Source organism: Sceloporus occidentalis, unplaced genomic scaffold (assembly GCF_023333645.1).
Source record: "Sceloporus occidentalis isolate IW3139 unplaced genomic scaffold, rSceOcc1.0.p SCAF_1, whole genome shotgun sequence".
Classification (NCBI taxonomy): Eukaryota; Metazoa; Chordata; class Lepidosauria; order Squamata; family Phrynosomatidae; genus Sceloporus; species Sceloporus occidentalis.
The window spans coordinates 293,494,794-293,512,714 of NW_028316981.1; the positions used below are offsets into that span (position 1 = coordinate 293,494,794).

Genomic DNA, 17,921 nt, shown 5'->3' on the forward strand with positions numbered 1-17,921 from the left:
AGTGTTACATCATATATGTGATGTATGTGATAAACTTTTCAAAGTTTATCCAGCGTTATTCCACTAATACAATTATACCATTTTCTCCCCACCTTTCTGAGAAATATTTCATAATTTTCAAAGCTCTGGGGAGAGATGGTGATGGGGTTAACAGACCAGAAACATTCTAGACTCTGAGATTTCCATGCCCAAACCTAAGACCTAGGAAAAACCCTTGTTATAGCACAGAGTGTGGGTCCTTGTGATACCTTAAGCATAAATGTTTCCACAGAGTGTGCCATTCAGATTTTTTTTAAAAAAATACCAACAGTTGAGGAAAATATATGAACTTTTAAAAGCAGACCTCTCTGATATTCCTCCAATGGCCCTGAGGACAACAGAAGAGGCACCAGATCCTGTAATCTGGGGACCCTGAGGGATGTCCCCTTTCCCTTGTATTTTAAGATCAGGGCTGGGGAAATCCAGGCCACAGGCTGCAGGTAGCCCCTAAAATCCACTTTTTTGACACCTGATGCGCCAGAAAATGTTTTGATGTGGTACTTTATATACTCCACTATTAGTTGACCTCATGTATAAGTCGAGGGCAAAATTATGGATTTTGATATGACCCATGGATAAGTCAAGGGTAAAACTTGGGGGCATGTAACAAAGGCTGAAAAGAATGAAGTAAAGGGAAATAATGCCAAAGGACCTACAAAATTCTGGCAGGCATAACTGTTTTGGCTCACACTAAAGGCTGAATGGAAGGTAGAGTAGAGGGAAGTCAGTGCTTTCAGGACAGATTGCACTTTTGCTTTTCACCAGGGGATGGTTCCCTTTTTTATAAGACTTATATAGTATTTAGATCAATGCATTCATAAGTCGACCTAGGTTGTTGGGATCATTTTTTTGACTAAAATGTCTGGACTTATACATGAGTATATACAGACAATTTCCCCCCTGATAACCATCCTTAAATGCTCTAAACTGTGTGTAAGTGGAGGAGCTTTCCCTCCACCAGCCTTGCCTTCTGCGAAAATCTTCAAAATGGTGACTAAAAGTGATGCATCATCACTTCTGGTGTGCTGGGAAGCATAGGTGTGGCCCACTGAGTGGGTGCAGGGGTGAAAAATGTCCCTTGCCCCACATGTCCTGCTTTGAAATATTTTAATAACCTGAAGATAAGGATGATGACATGATAATATTTGTTCCAAGTCTATTGAATGTAGATGGCATATATGTCATTATTGTTGTTGAAAAGGGGGGTTGTTATACATAACTTAAAGTACAGTTTAGAGAAGACCTAGTTTATATATAAAGATCTTACATCTCTGCTGAGGCTCTCACATTCACTATCCTCTTAAGCATTCAAGTAGCTTTTCTCTGCTCCCCACTCCACATATTACTTACAGTTTGGTAGCAGATTATTCATTGCCAAACAGCCACAAAGTAAGGATGGAGTGAGGGAGCCAGTGTTGGCAGGGATGCTTACCCTCCATTCGCCAATCCCTTTACAGCCACTCCAGTGCTGCTTCTATATTTACTGAGCCATGGCAAAGAATGGCTGGGGGAGAGAATGATGAGGAAATGTAGCAGGACAGTTGGATTTAAGACCTCCAGCTTCTCTATACCCTGTGTCTTCTTGCGGTCAACACCTTCTATGATTTCCCAGGTTTATCATATCTGTCAGTGAATCTCTGCTTCAGTGGTTCTCAATCTTTGCACTATACCTCTTTGAATCCCTGACATGTGGCAATGTAGCAATGTTGGTGGACTTTTGGTAGATGAAGTCCACCAACATCTGGAGATCCAAGCTTGGACACCAGTGGACACATGAAAGAAAAGGGCATCAGCATTCTCACCTTGGCTTTTGTATTCCAATTCTTTTAATTTGATCAGAGGTCTTAACCCAAGACTAAAGGCTGACATTAAACTTTTATTCCAGATCCTGGTTGAATGAGCATCTTGACCATTGCTAACCATGGCTAACTTCTGGGTCAATAGTCTGCATAACTGAATAAAGAGGGAAGAGCTATGGGGGGCTGATTCTCACTGGCCTTTATGCCGGGTTACCAATGGAATCTAAGGAATGGCGTTCCTATTGGAAACCGAATTAACTCTAGAACAGTTCTAGAGTAACCCGCAATCGTTCCTACTTAAAATCAAATCATAAAGCGGGTTTTTATTTGATCTGTGTTATCGTCATTTAACGCAGGTTAAAAAAATAGAAGGGTCGAACCTACATTTTTTCCTTGATTCGGGACAGGAATCGGAGTATGTAAATAGGAACGATCAGCCTCTGAAATCGGGTTAACTGGATGGGAGGAGCGGAGCGCGATGGGCTGGCTTGGGGTGTCACCCTCTTTGGTCTCTTTCTGCATCGCCAGCGCCATTTTCTTCCATTCGCATAGACTTTCCCGCCGCCCCCCCCCCCCCCCGGTGGATTGCAACCTCCCCTCTGTTTGAGGAGAACCACTGAACACCATTTGTAACAGAGAAAGGCTGGATGCACAGCGATTTGGGGGAAATAGAGCCTTTCCCTCTCTCTTTCCCAAACGGAATCTGGGGAGACATAGGAAACCCTGGATGTGTGTGTGTGTGTGTGTGTGTGTGTGTGTGTGTGTGTGTGTATTCCACTTTATCTCTATCCCTGAAGACTTCTGCCCTCTCCTCTTTTGTATTGTGTCCGCCTTTCTATCCTGGACGTCTCTTGCTCTTGCTTTATTCGGCTTTCACTCTCTCCTCTCTCTTAGGTCTGCAGCCTCTTGCCTCTGGGATCGTTCTCTTTTCCCTTTTTCTGTCTTGTGTCTCTATCCAACTTAAACCCACTGCCTTCTCCTCCTTGATCCGATTTAGCAAACACACACACTTTCCCATAGGCTCTTTCCAGAGGAACTATGGGATGGCTCCCAAGACAGCCCTGGGAGCAATCTTCCCCAAAGATTCTCTCCCCATGGGGTGGCCAAAGCGAATCTGGGGAACCAAGGCGCTTTCCAGAGGAACTATGGGATGGCTCCCAAGACAGCCCAAGGAGCAATCTTCTCCAAAGATTCTCTCCCCATGGGGCAGCCAAAGCGAATCTGGGGAACCAAGGCTCTTTCCAGAGGAACTATGGGATGGCTCCCAAGACAGCCCTGGGAGCAATCTTCCCCAAAGATTCTCTCCCCATGGGGCGGCCAAAGTGAATCTGGGGAACCAAGGCTCTTTCCAGAAGAACTATGGGATGGCTCCCAAGACAGCCCAAGGAGCAATCTTCCCCAAAGATTCTCTCCCCATGGGGCGGCCAAAGCAAATTTGCGGAACTGAGGCTCTTTCCAGAGGAACTATGGGATGGTTGTGTTTGTTGTGTTTGTGAGACATTTATCCTCCTCTGCCAGAGAATGCTGGTGCCATAATAAACTACCATTCCCAGGATTCCCTAGCACTGAGTTATGGCAGTTAATATGGGGAGACACAGAAGAGGATGAATAAGCGCCTCCTGATTGGCTCTTTTAAAAAAAACCACCGCAAAATTTATAATGAATTAAAAATGGCCAGGTAGTGGGAATGCAGGTACAGGCTACATCGGTGTATGTTACTCCAAATTAATGTGACGTCATGATGACGTCGCTTTGATTGACAGCCGAAAAAGGCGAGTGCGAACGAAATAAAGCTAAAACCGGGTTATATATACACCGCTTCATTCTTGAATAGGAACGAAAGCGGATCATTTACAGAGATTCAGTTGGTACATGAGAACGAAGAAAAAAAAAGCGATTTGGAACGCGGGATAACACCTGTGTTATTTTCAATCGGATTTAACGGAACCGGTGTATTTTAAATCGTTGTAAATTGTAAGTGAGAACCACACCGGGAAGGTACTAGTGGTGTGCACCATCCATGAGATCGATTTCTTAACTATGGTTAAGAAGGAACATATCTTAGTCCTGCACTCTTGCTATGACAGGGGTGGGAAAGGACAGACATTTATAACATAAGAAAAGCAGAAAAGAACAGCTAAGGCAGACACAAACAGTGGAAAATTGGGAAAAAATCTATTCAAAGGATTTTTTTTAAAGTGTTGACTTGCTTGTTAACACTTCAACCTGAAATGCAAGTCTTTCCAGTGGATGATACTTCCAAGTAAATAAGCTCATATATGCCTTCTTTATTCATTCCTGAGTCAAGACATTTGTTAGTTTCAAAAAGGGGACAAAAACCTTGTTAGACTGAAGAACTGGCATTTGGATTTTGTTTTGTGATAGGGTGGACCTGCTGAAATGTTTTCTTCCTTTAGTTTTCACCTTCTGGCAGGAGAGAACCGAGGAGAAGTCCTTAGTAGCTCTTTTAATGGAGGCAAATGCACCCTTGTCAAGAGCAACGACACACGAAAAACATTCCGTGTTCCTGCAAACTTGGAGACTGTCAGCTTTCAGGTAGGGGTTCAAAGCATATTAAGCAGCACATCTTGGAATCAAATGTTTCGGTCTTTGAGTTCCTTAGCCTCAGCAGAGACTAGAACTGAACATTTGGAAATTTGATGAAAGATTGCATGATACCATGCCAAGTGCTGCTTGTGGCCCTAGGACTCCAGATACCATGGGTCTATGCAGCTTAATCTACATCCCGAATCAAACTAGGGGGAAAGTAAGCAAATAAGAGGAAACATATTTCTAGCTGGGTGAGAGAGAGAAGTTGTGCACACAATTCTTGGTTCAGTCCAGTTAATGAAGTGAGGATTCAGTAGTAATTCTTCAATGGCAGGGGGATGGACTAGATGAGGGGTGCAGAACCTATGGCCCTCCAGGTTCTGATGAACTAAGAGCTATTTTAGAATAAACCAGACTGCCTTAGACGCTGGTAGATTTTCTTTCATTGGATATCTTTAAACAGAGTTAGGTTGGGCATCTTTTTGGGGTGCTTTAGTTGTGTATTCCTGAATGGCAGGCAGTTGAACTAGATGCAGCCTCTTCCAACTCTAAAAATCTTTGATTCTGCAATCTTCTCTGAAAACCCATGGGGTTGTCTGCATGGGCCAAATAAAAAATCCTCCCCCAGTCCTCTTGGTAGGGAGTCCAGATGATGCAGGGCCCAATTTCTGCTTCTGGTGCAAACCGTCCAGATGATGTCCAGCCAGTTCAGTATCAGACCTGCCATGAACCCATCACCTTAGAATGGTTTTTTGAAATTCACCATTTGTTCCAGATCTTCCCAGAAGAGCCAGAGCCCTCCATTGCGATGCTTGGCATCTATGTACAATGTGCCCTGCTATGGTGAATCACTTTCTCTGAGGTCAGAATGTGGTGCCCAGCCATGTGATCAATGCTGGATGCCTTGTTTTGAGTCCAGAGTGAGTGGCTCACCACGGTGGCAGTGAGTGCGGGCTACACAGTGGAGAGCCCCAGATAACGCAATAGAGAGCCCCAGGTAACAGGGCCAGAATACTCTGGATTGTTCCTGGAATATTCTGGCCCATGTGGACCCATCCTTAGAAAGACCACTGCTGTAATTCAGGGGCCCAACCCTACATCTTCCCCAGTGTAGTATACATATCTCCTGGCAGAATTGCATTGTGCTAGCATTATATAATTCCTATATTGAATACTACAATGGTGTAACAAGGCCACTGGGTGAACTTGAGAAAGAGGTTATGTAGGCTGCTCCAAAGGGGCAGCATGCAGCCTTCCCCTTTTCAGCAAGATCGAGGCCTCAGCTCTGATAGCAGTGGTGCTATGGCTATACGGTGCTCCTTCGGCACTGCGTCATATGGATGCAACACTAAAAAAGCACAGTGACACTGCATAGCATGTGGAGCAGTGTGCGCCATCATGGAGCCTTGGGGGCAGAGTTGGGGCATGTACCATGTGGACGCGACGCCCCGATTCCGCTCCCCCAGCTGGCCTTTCAGGCCGGTCTGTACAGGGCCTAAGACACACTCTCTAGTCCTCAGAGGAAGCCAATGGCAAACCCCCTTTGAATAAATCTTGCCCAGATAGCCATGCAATAGCTTTGTCTTAAGGTTGCCATAAATTGGAAACAACTTGAAGGCACACAACAACATCAATCCGTATTTTGTTTCTTCACAGGTAGAGAATGAAGAAGATGATGTGGCATCTGATTTTTACAATGATTTAATCTCCCTAGACTCTGCTACTTCTAGTCACAGTTCTTCCTCTAGCTCAGGCAGAGGATCTTCTGGAATCCCACTGCTGTTCTCCAAAAAGAGAAAAGTCAGGATCACATCCTCAGCTTCCTTCAGGGAAGCTATACAAGCTTCATATAAAAAGGTATTGTATTTTCACATTGTTTGTTAGGGTGCATCTACTCTGTGGAAATAATGAAGTTTGACACCACTTGAACTATCACGGCTCCATCCTACAGTATCCTGGGATTTGCAGTATTACAAGGTCTTTAGCCTAATCTGCCAAAGAGTGATGGTACTTCACAAAACCACAGATATCTGGATTCTTTAGGATGGAGCCATGTCAGTTAAAGGGGCTGTTTGCATGGGCCAAAGGGGTCCATGTTCCCCCTATACTTATGTGTTCCTGTTTGGATGACACAGGCTAAAACCCTGGGGCAGGACTGAGCTGGATCCTGGCAGATTGGATGCAGATCCAGTGGATCCAGCCTTATTCTGGGGTAAACAGACCTTAACTTGGGTAAATTTGACCCCCAGTTTTCTACAGAGTTTCTGGGAAACTCCATAGCAAACCTTGGCTTTTTAGACACCCTACATGCTCCTTATCTTCCACCTGCATCTCCACTAGTGAGCAGTTCCCCATCACAGCACCTGATGCAGAAACGAGGTACATGACAGCACCCATGTGGCCAGGCACCCATTTTCACATCAGATGTGGCAACAGGGGTCTGCTCACTAGCGTAGATGTAGAGGAAAGGTAAAGATCATGCTCCAGAGGCATGCCTCTACACTGGTCTAGGAACCAACCGAGGTTAGCACCTGAGCTGAAAAAGCACTGGCCAAGCCTGTGCTTTCCTGGCCCATCTGGTCAGGGCCAAAGTGGTGTCAAATTGCATTATTTCTACAGTGCAGATGCACCTCTAGTTTCTGTCAACTGGAGATCCTGTACTGTGAAGCAGTTTGGACTTTATGGCTCATGAGGCCACTTCTAACTCTCTGTTCTATGGTTCTGTTTCTGTGAACATATCATAAATGCTAGGCCTTAGTGCCTGCGTTCCCAATATATCTAGCAGTAGCTAAGGCAAGAAACATAGTGTTGTAGCTACAATACTGGACTAGTCTAGGAGTTAAATTCAACTTCTCATATTTCCATAAAACTCAGTAGATGACTTTGGATGTACTGTTAACAATCAGTCCAATCTACTTCTCAGGGTTGATTTAAGGATAGCATGGGAGAGCAAATAATGTACATTGCTGTCATTTCTTTGGGAGAAGATGGTATATAAGTGGAATGACTGAAAACAAAAATAAATCTTCTGGTTCTCAAAAGTGTATTCTAGATGCCAGGCAGAATATTGCTTATTATTGAGAGCAGACCCATTGAAAGTAGTGGGGCAATTTAGTCATGACTAAGACCCAATGGATTTAATTTTATCATGGTGGAACATTTGTTCTTTCCTTCTAATGAATGGATGGATTTAAACCCTAAATGCATTCATAACAGGTAATGCTTGTGTACAAAAGTGGGTACTGTGAAGTATAATTTTAATTTTTTTATTTAAAAAAGTGTGATGGCATTTATTTAACAAAAGGCTAAATTCCTTTTCCCAAGTGAAATAAATCTGAGCATAATTATTTTTAGTGTGTGCAGCACACAGATAAGCTTTTTCTTCGTAACAACAACAAAATCCTATATCAAAGCAGGGACAAAGACCAAAAATTGTAAATAGAAAAGTTTTTCATAAGAAAGAAATTGTTGGCAGTCTGATGGGAGGAGGGAGGCTTTGACTATTTATAAATATTTATAAATAGAAGAAGAGAATGATTATACATTTCAATTAAAGAAATTAAATCAATAAAGAATTAAGTTAATACATGCATTAACAAATTCATTTGCATAAGATTTGTTAAGGTCCACTAACTTTTTTGGCTGCAATTTGTTATACTATTTAAATGGACATGTTTTTAAATAGTATTTAATTTTATTTATAGTTTAGTTGTACTTCAGCTTTTGTTTTAACCGGGAGACAGGAAAATAATAATAATAATAATAATAATAATAATAATAATAATAATAATAATAATAATAGACTATGAGGGATAGGTCTAGCAATTAATCATTACTCTGCTAGGGAGTAATAAGAACATTACGTCCTCTAACAAGCTAAAGAGCTGCATATTGATCAAGAAATGGAGTCAAAATGTTGCAGTTAAGAAACAAAAATATATAAGCAAGCTGGAGGGAAAGTCACCCTTATCTAGAATCCAAAATACTCAAAAATCCAAAATTGTCCACATGAATACCTGAGAGAGTGACACCTTTGCTTTCTGATGGTTCAATGTACAAAAACTTTGTTTCATGTGCGATATTATTTAAAATATTGTGTATAACATTCAGACTATATGTATAAGGTGTATATGAAACATAAATGAATTTTATGTTTAGAGTTGGATCCCATTTCCAAGATATCACATATGTATATTCTAATATTTCAAAATCCGGGGGAGAGGGGGATTCAAAATCCAACACATTCCTGGTCCCAAGCACTTTAGATAAGGGATACTCAACCTATTGTAGTAAACTAGGCAGTGATTCCCAAACTTTTGTCCTCCATGTGATTGGGACTTCAACTCCCAGAAACCCCAGCCAGTTTGGCCAACAGTCAGGAATTCTGGGAGCTGAAATCCAAAACTTCTGGAGGAGTAAAGTTTGAGAAGCACTGACCTAGAGGAAAACATGGCTGAGGGTTAGCCCTGCCATTAGGACATACTCTCCACCTGTCCCAATATGGCAGGGCAGTCCCAGTTAATCCTCTGTCATCCCACTTTTACAGCTGCCTTTAAAATGTCATAGGAGTTTATCAGACAAGGGAAATTGGAAGTATAATCCAATGGCAATCCGAATGCAATCATGGGGTTTAACATTATTGCGTGATAGACTACCACACGCAATTTTGGGCAATGGGAAGTCAGTCCGAATGCAATCATGTGGTTTCATGTTATTGCATGATAGAGTACTTACTTTAGTTGCTCCAAACTGAGTTAAAAGTGCAAAAGCAGTTTGTATTCAATTTACTCAGAAGAGGAGAGAAGAGAGGAGGGCAGAATCTTGCCCTTCCTGGTAGAATCAGGCAGAAACAATATCTGCAGTCTCTCCTAGATTATATGCTTTTCCTCATTAATAACTTTGGCCATGCTGAACACACTCTGATGTTGCTTGACCTTGTGTGTCTCATTTTTCATCTTGGATAGGGTATGAGGTTGCAGTGGAAAATTTTGCCAGTTCTGGCACTCCCACTTGAGGCAGGCAAAATCTCAATTTGAAAACTACAAATCCCAGAATTTTATAGGATGGAGCTACAGCACTTAAAGCAGTGTCAAACTGCATTAATTCTACAGTATAGATGTACCCTGGGACATAGTGGCTCAGGGGTTAAGACACTGACTCTAATGATTGCAAGATTGGTAGGTCGGTGGTTCCAGACCCAAACGCCCCATGATGGAGTGAGCTCCCATCACTAGTCCCAGCTTCTGCCAACCTAGCAATCCAAAAGCAGGTAAAAGTACAAGCAGATAAATACCCTACTATTTTAGGTAGGGTTGCCATACCTGTCAACCTCCAAGCCGGGAAAAATATAGGACAAATGTAGGACAAAATTTAGCCCCAAATGTAGGGCATGTTTTTAAAATGGAGGACACATGAACAACTAAAAATAATAATTTAAAAAATATTAATATAAATGCATGTTTCTTAGGCATGCTCAAAATGGAGGACATTTTGGCATTATTCCTAGACAGATGGCAGAAATGTACTTCCCTTTCTGGCCAACACCCCCCCCCCCCAATTCCAAAACACACACAACAGCACATTTGGGCTGGGACCAGGCTAGGACCGCCAAAACCGGGATTGTCCTGCCTGCAGGCAGGATATGGCATCCCTAATTTTAGGACTATTCCCAACAGTGTTCTGTGCAGTCATGATGGCCACATGATCACAGAGTCATATTTGACAACTCTGGCTTTTTGGCTTAGTAATGGAGATGAGCACCGACCCTTACAGTCAAACATGACTTGATAACTTTTGTGAAAGGGAAAATATTTACCTTTATATAGATGTACACTCAGGCACCCTAAATGTTTTGGAGTAGCTCTACCATGGCTGGCTGACTCTTTCTGACTGCTGGAGAGAAACCATGTATGCTGCTCTGCATGACTTGGAGAAAGAACAAGATAAAAATGCAAGCATATGCACATGCGTAAACCAGAGCCCTTTCACACTACACAATTATAGCAATATGATTCCACTTTAACTGCCATGGTTCCATGGTATAGAATCCTGGGATTTTTAGTTTAAGGAGTGGCATTATTCACAGACCTCCAGCGTTTCATCAAATTACAGACTCTACGGACCTTATCGCACTTACAGTTTTCCCGTTCCATTCATGTCTACAAGCCAGACAGATCAGGAAACGGGCTGACGACGAACGCTATTGCATTAAGTGTTGTCAGCATTATGCGATCGCAACAAGAACGATCGCTATCACACTCCGCTTTTCAATAGAACGACCTGTTGTCGTTTGTGGACCTCGCTGTGAATGGATTTCACCGCACACCCGGGTCGCATCCCGATGACGCCCCGAACACCCCCTGTCTTTGCGCATGCGCAGTTCAGGAAAAAATTGGTGCGCGGTTTCAAAAGGGAGCTTGGGTTATTCTCTTTCCCTCCTTATTCCCTGTCGACATTATTCAAAACCTAACATACCTACCCGAGATCGTTACCTGGTATCAAACACAGTTTCCTGGTTTTTTTTTTCATATACAAACATGTCTACATGTTCTATAATTTTCACTGATGAAAGTCGTTAAAACATCTTGCAAGGGGACCAGGTATAGGAAAGATGTCATGATGGACCATTGTTACTGTAGGGACTGGACGGGGATGGAATTGGAACGCGTAGGATATCGCACACGGGGGATTTTACGTTCTCATAACGTTTACTGGAGAGGGAGGACGGAAACAAATCGTTGGGGACATTTTACGCGAACGGAACGGAACAGGTACGCACTGTAAATGTTTCGGTAACGAGGCTGTGCGATAAAATCCGTTCCGTTCCGTTACCGTACAGACCTCGGATCGTTTAAAAACGCGTGTGCGATAAACTCCCATGATTCCATAGGAAGTTGCCGTGCAAGTTAAAGTGGAATCATAGTACTGCAATTGTGTGGTGTAAAAGGACCCAGCTGGGAACGTTCCACTATGAGAATGTTTTTATCAGATTATCAACTGGAGTTTGTTTTACTCTTCCCTTTTAGAACTCCAATTTCATTAGGATTCATAAAGTGATTGCAGTATCAAACTTCACAATGAAACAGTCAGATTTGCAGCTGTCTGGTGTCTTCTTGAAGGCCCTCAACAGCCTGCCTCTGGAGTACAACTATGCCCTCTACAGCCGGATATTTGATGACTTTGGGACTCATTACTATACATCTGGTTCCATGGGTGGTACATATGACCTCCTCTATCAATACAGTGCTGAAGAGCTGAAAAACTCAGGTATGTGGCCATTAGTGAGGAAAGGTAATCCATTTAGTGTTACTGATTTTTAGACAGCTGGCAAACTAATAGCTCAGTTGAGTAGAAGATTCAGTGCCCATTATTTTAGTATGTTCTACAATAGCAATTTCCCCCTCTTTTTTCTATAAACCTTTTAAAAATGAGAAAATAAAACATAATGTGTCCATGGGAATATTTATGACAGTGTTTTTTAAAAAAAAGAGGTAGGGAAGTTTATATTTCTTGTGGAAAACCTAAAAAGAAGAATTTAAAGTGTGATGGGGTGTACATGGATGATTTTTCAAAGGAATTTTCGTAGAATCATATGGCGGGAAGGTATTACAAGGCACCATCTGGGGCTAGTCTACATGTTTAAAATACTTCTCATTCCAATTGAATAGAATTTGACTGAGCCACACATGCAGGAGTTTGGGCTTTTTGAGAGGTGGAGGGGGTCTGAAAAACTCCTTAAACTCCACAGAAAAAGGCTTCATGGGTCTTACTTAGGAGCCCTGGTGGTGCAGTGGTTAAATGCCTGTACTGCAGCTACTCACTCAAAACCACAAGGTTGTGAGTTCAAGACCAGCAAAAGGGCTCAAGCTTGACTCAGGTTTGCATCCTTCCAAGGAGGTGGCTAAAATGAGTACCCAGATTGTTGGGGGCAAATTAACTTACAGTTGTAAACCGCGTAGACACTGCTTAGGCGGTATGAAGCGGTATATAAATGAAACTTGTTTGTTTGCTTGCTTACTGGAGTATCTGCAGAAATGCGCAGAAATGCGCATAATCACACATGTGGCCGCTCATATGCTTTGCATGGATGCATTCAGATGGCTGTGCATTTACAACAGAGAAAAGCTGAATAGATGTGAATAGATGTGAATTTGCTCAGGAAAATGAAGACAATTCACTGTCAATGTGTGAAAATGCACACCAATTTGCATAGTGCACTTACATGTAAACTAGTCCTTGGTCAACCCCCTGCCATGCAGAATTAGACTTCTAAAATACTCTGAGAGGCAACCATCCAAACTATGTTTAGATCTGTTTAGAGTCCACCACTGTCCAAAGCAATCCATTCCAACAGCTCTTACTGTCAGGAACTTCTTCCCAATGTTCAGGTGAAACCTCTTTTGCAAATTGAATCCATTGGTAGTGTCCTAGAGCCTTATCACACAAGAAAACAAAGTAGAAACAGAGCTCGAGAGTAACGGCTTTCTCCATGTCTTATCACACAGTGTCGTAGTGCTTCAGTTCTCTTCCTGTGAGAGATGGTTGCAAAAGCTTGTATTTTGTTTAATGGCTTGTTCACCTAGAAAAAAGATACACTTTTACAACCATTCTCCATAGGAAGAGAATTGAAGCTGCATGATATCATGTGGTAAGGACAGAGAAAGCTGCTACTCTCTAGCTCCATTTCTGTTTTCTTTTATTTTGAGATAAGGCTCCTAGCCTTTGGAGATGCAGAAAACAAGCTTTCTCCATCTTCTACATGACACTCCTTCAGATATTTAAAAGATATCTATCTTATTACCTCTTGATGTTCTCTTCACCAAACTAAACATGCCCAACCCCTAAGATCTTCCTCACAGGGCTTGGTTTCCAGACCTTTTTATTATCTTGGGCCTGTTACAGACTGCCAAAATAAAGCTGCTTCGGGTCTCTTTGGAGGTATGCTATTTAAATGATGCATGGGTCCTAAGAGTCCGGAGGTCGCGCCAAAGCCACATTCCATTCCTAAGCACTGGAGTGCAGCTTTGGTACAGCTTCTGGATTCTTAGGACCCATGCATCATTTAAACAGCATACCTCCAAAGAAACCCAAAGCAGCTTTATTTTGGCAGTCTGTAACAGGCCTTGGTTGCCCTCCTCTAGATGCTTTACAAGTTATGAACTGATTTTTTGAACTCTGATGCCCAGAACTATACACCGTATTCAGGTGAGCCTAACCAAAGTAGAATAGAATGGTATATTACTTCATTTGATCTGGACACTATCATCCTTTTCATTGCAACCTTTGTATAATTTTAAATCACTTTTATAGAGTTCTAATGTGGTGTTTTTAACTTGATTTTAAAACGTTTTATAATCATTTTTAATTTGTCATTATGGAAGCCGCCTTGGGTCCCAACCTGGGGAAAAAGTGACACACACACACACACACACACACACACACACACACACACACACACTTCCAAGCCTTCCATAGTTGTCTATCCCCTGCTGTACACCCTTTTTTTATAAAATGTTTCCTCATTATCTGCTTCCCATCTGTAAAATGGGTATAAACTAAATTATAATGCAATTTGCAGGAATGGGGGCAGGAATCATGAAAGTTGGTTTATATTGTGAATTTTTAGCAGTGCATTTCAAAACATTTGATAAGAGGAGTGGGCCATTTCCCCCCCCCCCCTCCATGGTCCAGGAATCAATACCATGTTTGCGTCCATTGACTAGAATTGTTTCTTTGTTTCCTGGAATCTCACCAGGGACTGGCAGCTAAAAGCTTGTGGATCAACACTTTGAGTAACAGTATTGTAAATTATTATAAAAATTACTCCCTCTCCTTTGCTTAGGTTTAACACAGGAAGAAATGAAAGAGTGCATTCGAACAGAAACAACTAGGCGTGTCCTTTTTAGAAAGAAGAAAAAAGTGCATACAAGATGTACCAACAATGAAATGACTGCTCGCCATGAAGGTGACTATATAGGGAAACATGCTTCATGTTTTAATGCATCAAAGCTTATGAATTGTTGTGTGATTGTAATGGCTTTGATTATTGTGGAGATTTGAATGGCTTTACTGTATTGTTTAATTTAATTTGGTTTAATGATGCTTGTTAGCCAGTTTGAGTACTACTCTTTCTTAGTTAAAAGGGGAAATAAAAATGTGAAAAGTATAACTAATGCTATTATTTTCAGTAGTCCAGGCATTTGCCAGGGTGAGCAGTAAGAATGCAAGAACTGTCATGCACAGTCTAAACTGGTCTTTCAATCACAACTGGACAGAAACAAGTGTGGTGGTGCTATCCATGGTAGTGAAAATCAATTCTGTGCTAAATACTCTATTCCCCCCCTATTTTTTGCTTTTTAATGATTTATGTTTTAACAGGCTTCAATTTACTTTTAAACTTTTGTATACTGTGAATATTTTTAATCTGTATTGCTTTAATAGTTATAAGCTGCTTTGATTCCTGAAGTCAGGTTGATGAAAAGGAACACAATGATGATGATTTTGCACACAGACAGCACAAAGGTTTCTTTTGTAAGCCACTCTGCATGCCAGCTGTGAACATCTTTGGGTTTAATATTTAGGCTTTAAAAAAAAGACAAGTACCATCATGCTGCTAATTGTCTCAAACATGGCATTGGCAGGCACCAAAGAAGAATTTAACTCTTTCAGTAATAATAATAATACTCCTCTCTTAAAGCTGCAATTTGCTTCATAAGAAAATCCCCCAGTGGACAATGTGTGTGTAGGTTCAAACAAAAAGAAAACAATGTATTATGTGAAAAGATGCATCCAGCATCATATCTCATGTGATCCTGGCAGTTTAAGCAGAAGAGTGGTAACAGATAATGTAAATGAATGAACAGATCACAAAAAGCTCAATATGTAATTTGCATGGATTATGCAATGGCTGCATGGACAAATCCTGCCAACAAAATACTAGTGACAAGATCACCTTAGGGTTGCTTTAAGTCACAGATGACTTGAAGGCACACAACAACAACAACAGCAACAACAACAACAATCCAGTTTTAGACATATTATGAGTAGGTTTACTGAAACAAATGTGGCTTAACAGACTTGAATCTTCCTATATAATTCTTTCAAAGTCTATGGCCAGGAGCGCAACTAGCACCCATCACATATCCACAGCTACTTTACATAACAATAAAGCACTATTTTACAACTATGTAAAATTGTTGACTCTTTGATGTTTGACCATTATTCCATCTGACAAAGTGGATTGAAATTCATGAAAGATCATGCTGATCTTTCAGTCAGTCTTAGAGGTGCTGTTAAATTCCTTCTTCACCACTTTTTGTCTCTTTAACTTTGTCATGACTAAGTTAAGAACCTTTAATATTGGTGGATTTGCTCTAAGTATGTTTAAATCTGGATCTAACCTAATTTGCATAGACCTCCCTCTTATATCTAAGGCTGTATCTGCACTGCAGAACACCACTTTAACTGTCATGGCTCAATGCTATGGAATTCTGGGATTTGTAGCCTTTTCTGTTAGGGAGCTCTGTTGCCACAACAAACTACAACTCCCAGTATTCCATAGCATTTAGCCATGGCAGTTAAAGTGGCATCATCCTGGATTATTTCTGCAGTGAGGATGCAGCCTAAGTTACCCTGCTCTGACAAATCACAAAGCATAGAAATGAGATTTCCAAAGTGATGAAATCAGTCCCTGGTAGTACTATTGCCTTCTTAAACTTTAGTAAGCACTTTCAAATCAATGTGCACTCCTTGAGGGCTAGAAATTTGGGGTGTGTTTTTTTTTAATGAAAAGAGAATAAAGCCAAGATTCTTGAGGTGGTAAACTCTGCACCTATTATCAAACTCTGCATATGAGCAGTGACTTTGCAAAATGGTAGAACGCATACAGCCCTGCCAACAGTTCTTCCTCAGTGGTCAGTCTTCTCATTTATCAGTGCTATGCTTTAAAAATAAGTGTATGCCTCCAATCAAAAAGCATCAGTGTTCTATAAGCTTTGAGTTTTCTGGTAAGGCCCACTCTAATTAATTTAGCAAAAAGAAACAGGATCCATACTTGCTGTTTTAATTATATTTAATTAATCAATTAATTAATTTATATCCCACCTTTCTCTCAGTGTGGGACTTCTAAAAATCTTTTAACAAGAATTTTAAAAATGACTATTATGCCAAAAGTAATCTCTGACCCCAACCCCATAAACTATATTCAAATTCTAAAGAAGGATTTCAACTGGATGTTAAATGATAAAATCCTTAAAGATGGAGCTTTCATGGAATTTTTTTTAAAAGGAATTGCATCATTACTTCTCGGAGAATTGCATGGCAGAATTGCCAATGAAGATAATCTGGGATGCAAGGAAGTCTGTAGCCAGAGACAGGAATGGCAGAGAACATCAGAAGTAAAAATATATAACCTAGAAAGAAACAAAAAATATTAAAGGAATTGAAGACAAAAGAAGACATTGTGCAAAATATTTTTAACCAGAGAAATAAATAAATAAGTGCTTGATTTAATTATTTAAAAAATGGCATCTAAAACATTGGGGGGGGGGACACTACACACCCTCCCCATTAAAAGCTCTATTTGCTGCCATCAAATGCTAACCATCCCTCTACTGATCCTATTTTGTCTTGGCTTTGAATGGATGCTGTAAATTTATTCATGAATGTGTTGTGCAAATTCTAATAATTAATTTCAAATCTCTCCTAGGTTCATTTTTGCAGTCTTCTGAAAAATCTATATCATTAGTAAAAGGTGGGAGATCAGAATATGCTGCCGCTCTTGCCTGGGAAACAAGAGGAGTTTTTCCTGAACATGTTACATATATGAATTGGCTGGAATCAACCAAGGAAAATCCAGTTGTCATTGACTTTGAGGTAAGAAAGGAAAAAAGAGCAAGTGTGGGTGGTTTCTCTCTTTAGCCATTAGTATTTTTTACTTCTTAATCAGGATTGCTGGTTTCTTAAGATTCACATTCTCATTTACAAATGGAACTGTGCGCCTTATCACTTGAGAAAAGAAAGCTGAAATGGAGTGGAAGAGTAGTGCCTTTCTCCATGCCTCTCCACATGTTGTTGTAATACTTTCATACTCTGCCTGCCAGAGACAGTTGTAAAAGCGTGCCTTTTGTTGTGCTGGAAAAATCCATTCAACAAAAGCCACACTTTTATAACTGTCTTCCTCAGGAAGAGAATGGAAGTACCTTCAGGCTGTATTTATAAGGTGTATATGGAACATAAATGAATGTCATGTTTAGATTTGGGTCCCATCTCCAAGATGTCTCATTAGGCATATGCAAATATTCAAAAATTCAATAAAATAAAATAAATCCAAAACACTTCTGGTCCCATCTCAGATAAGGAACACTCAACCTCTGTTCACAAGCATCAGCATTTTTCTAGATACTATAGAATACTTATAGAATATTTATAGAATAAAAGGAGAAAAGAAGAAATAAGCAGATATCTAGATCCAGATGCTAACTTTTCAAAAAGAAGCACAATACATTCTGTTAGGCAGTTATGATGCTGTAAGTT

General features: G+C 40.8%; 1 protein-coding gene across 1 annotated transcript in view; it reads left to right on the forward strand.

The window, feature by feature from the left end:
* The window catches only part of LOC149324080 (complement component C6-like), a 54,107-nt gene that overhangs the window by 17,260 nt on the left and 18,926 nt on the right, over nucleotides 1–17,921 (forward strand). Inside the window, exons 5-9 of the mRNA XM_089496166.1 lie at nucleotides 4,256–4,394; nucleotides 6,045–6,245; nucleotides 11,414–11,654; nucleotides 14,230–14,352; nucleotides 17,095–17,261. Of these exons, the coding sequence (XP_089352292.1) occupies nucleotides 4,256–4,394; nucleotides 6,045–6,245; nucleotides 11,414–11,654; nucleotides 14,230–14,352; nucleotides 17,095–17,261 (871 nt within the window). The remainder of the gene's footprint in view (nucleotides 1–4,255; nucleotides 4,395–6,044; nucleotides 6,246–11,413; nucleotides 11,655–14,229; nucleotides 14,353–17,094; nucleotides 17,262–17,921) is intronic.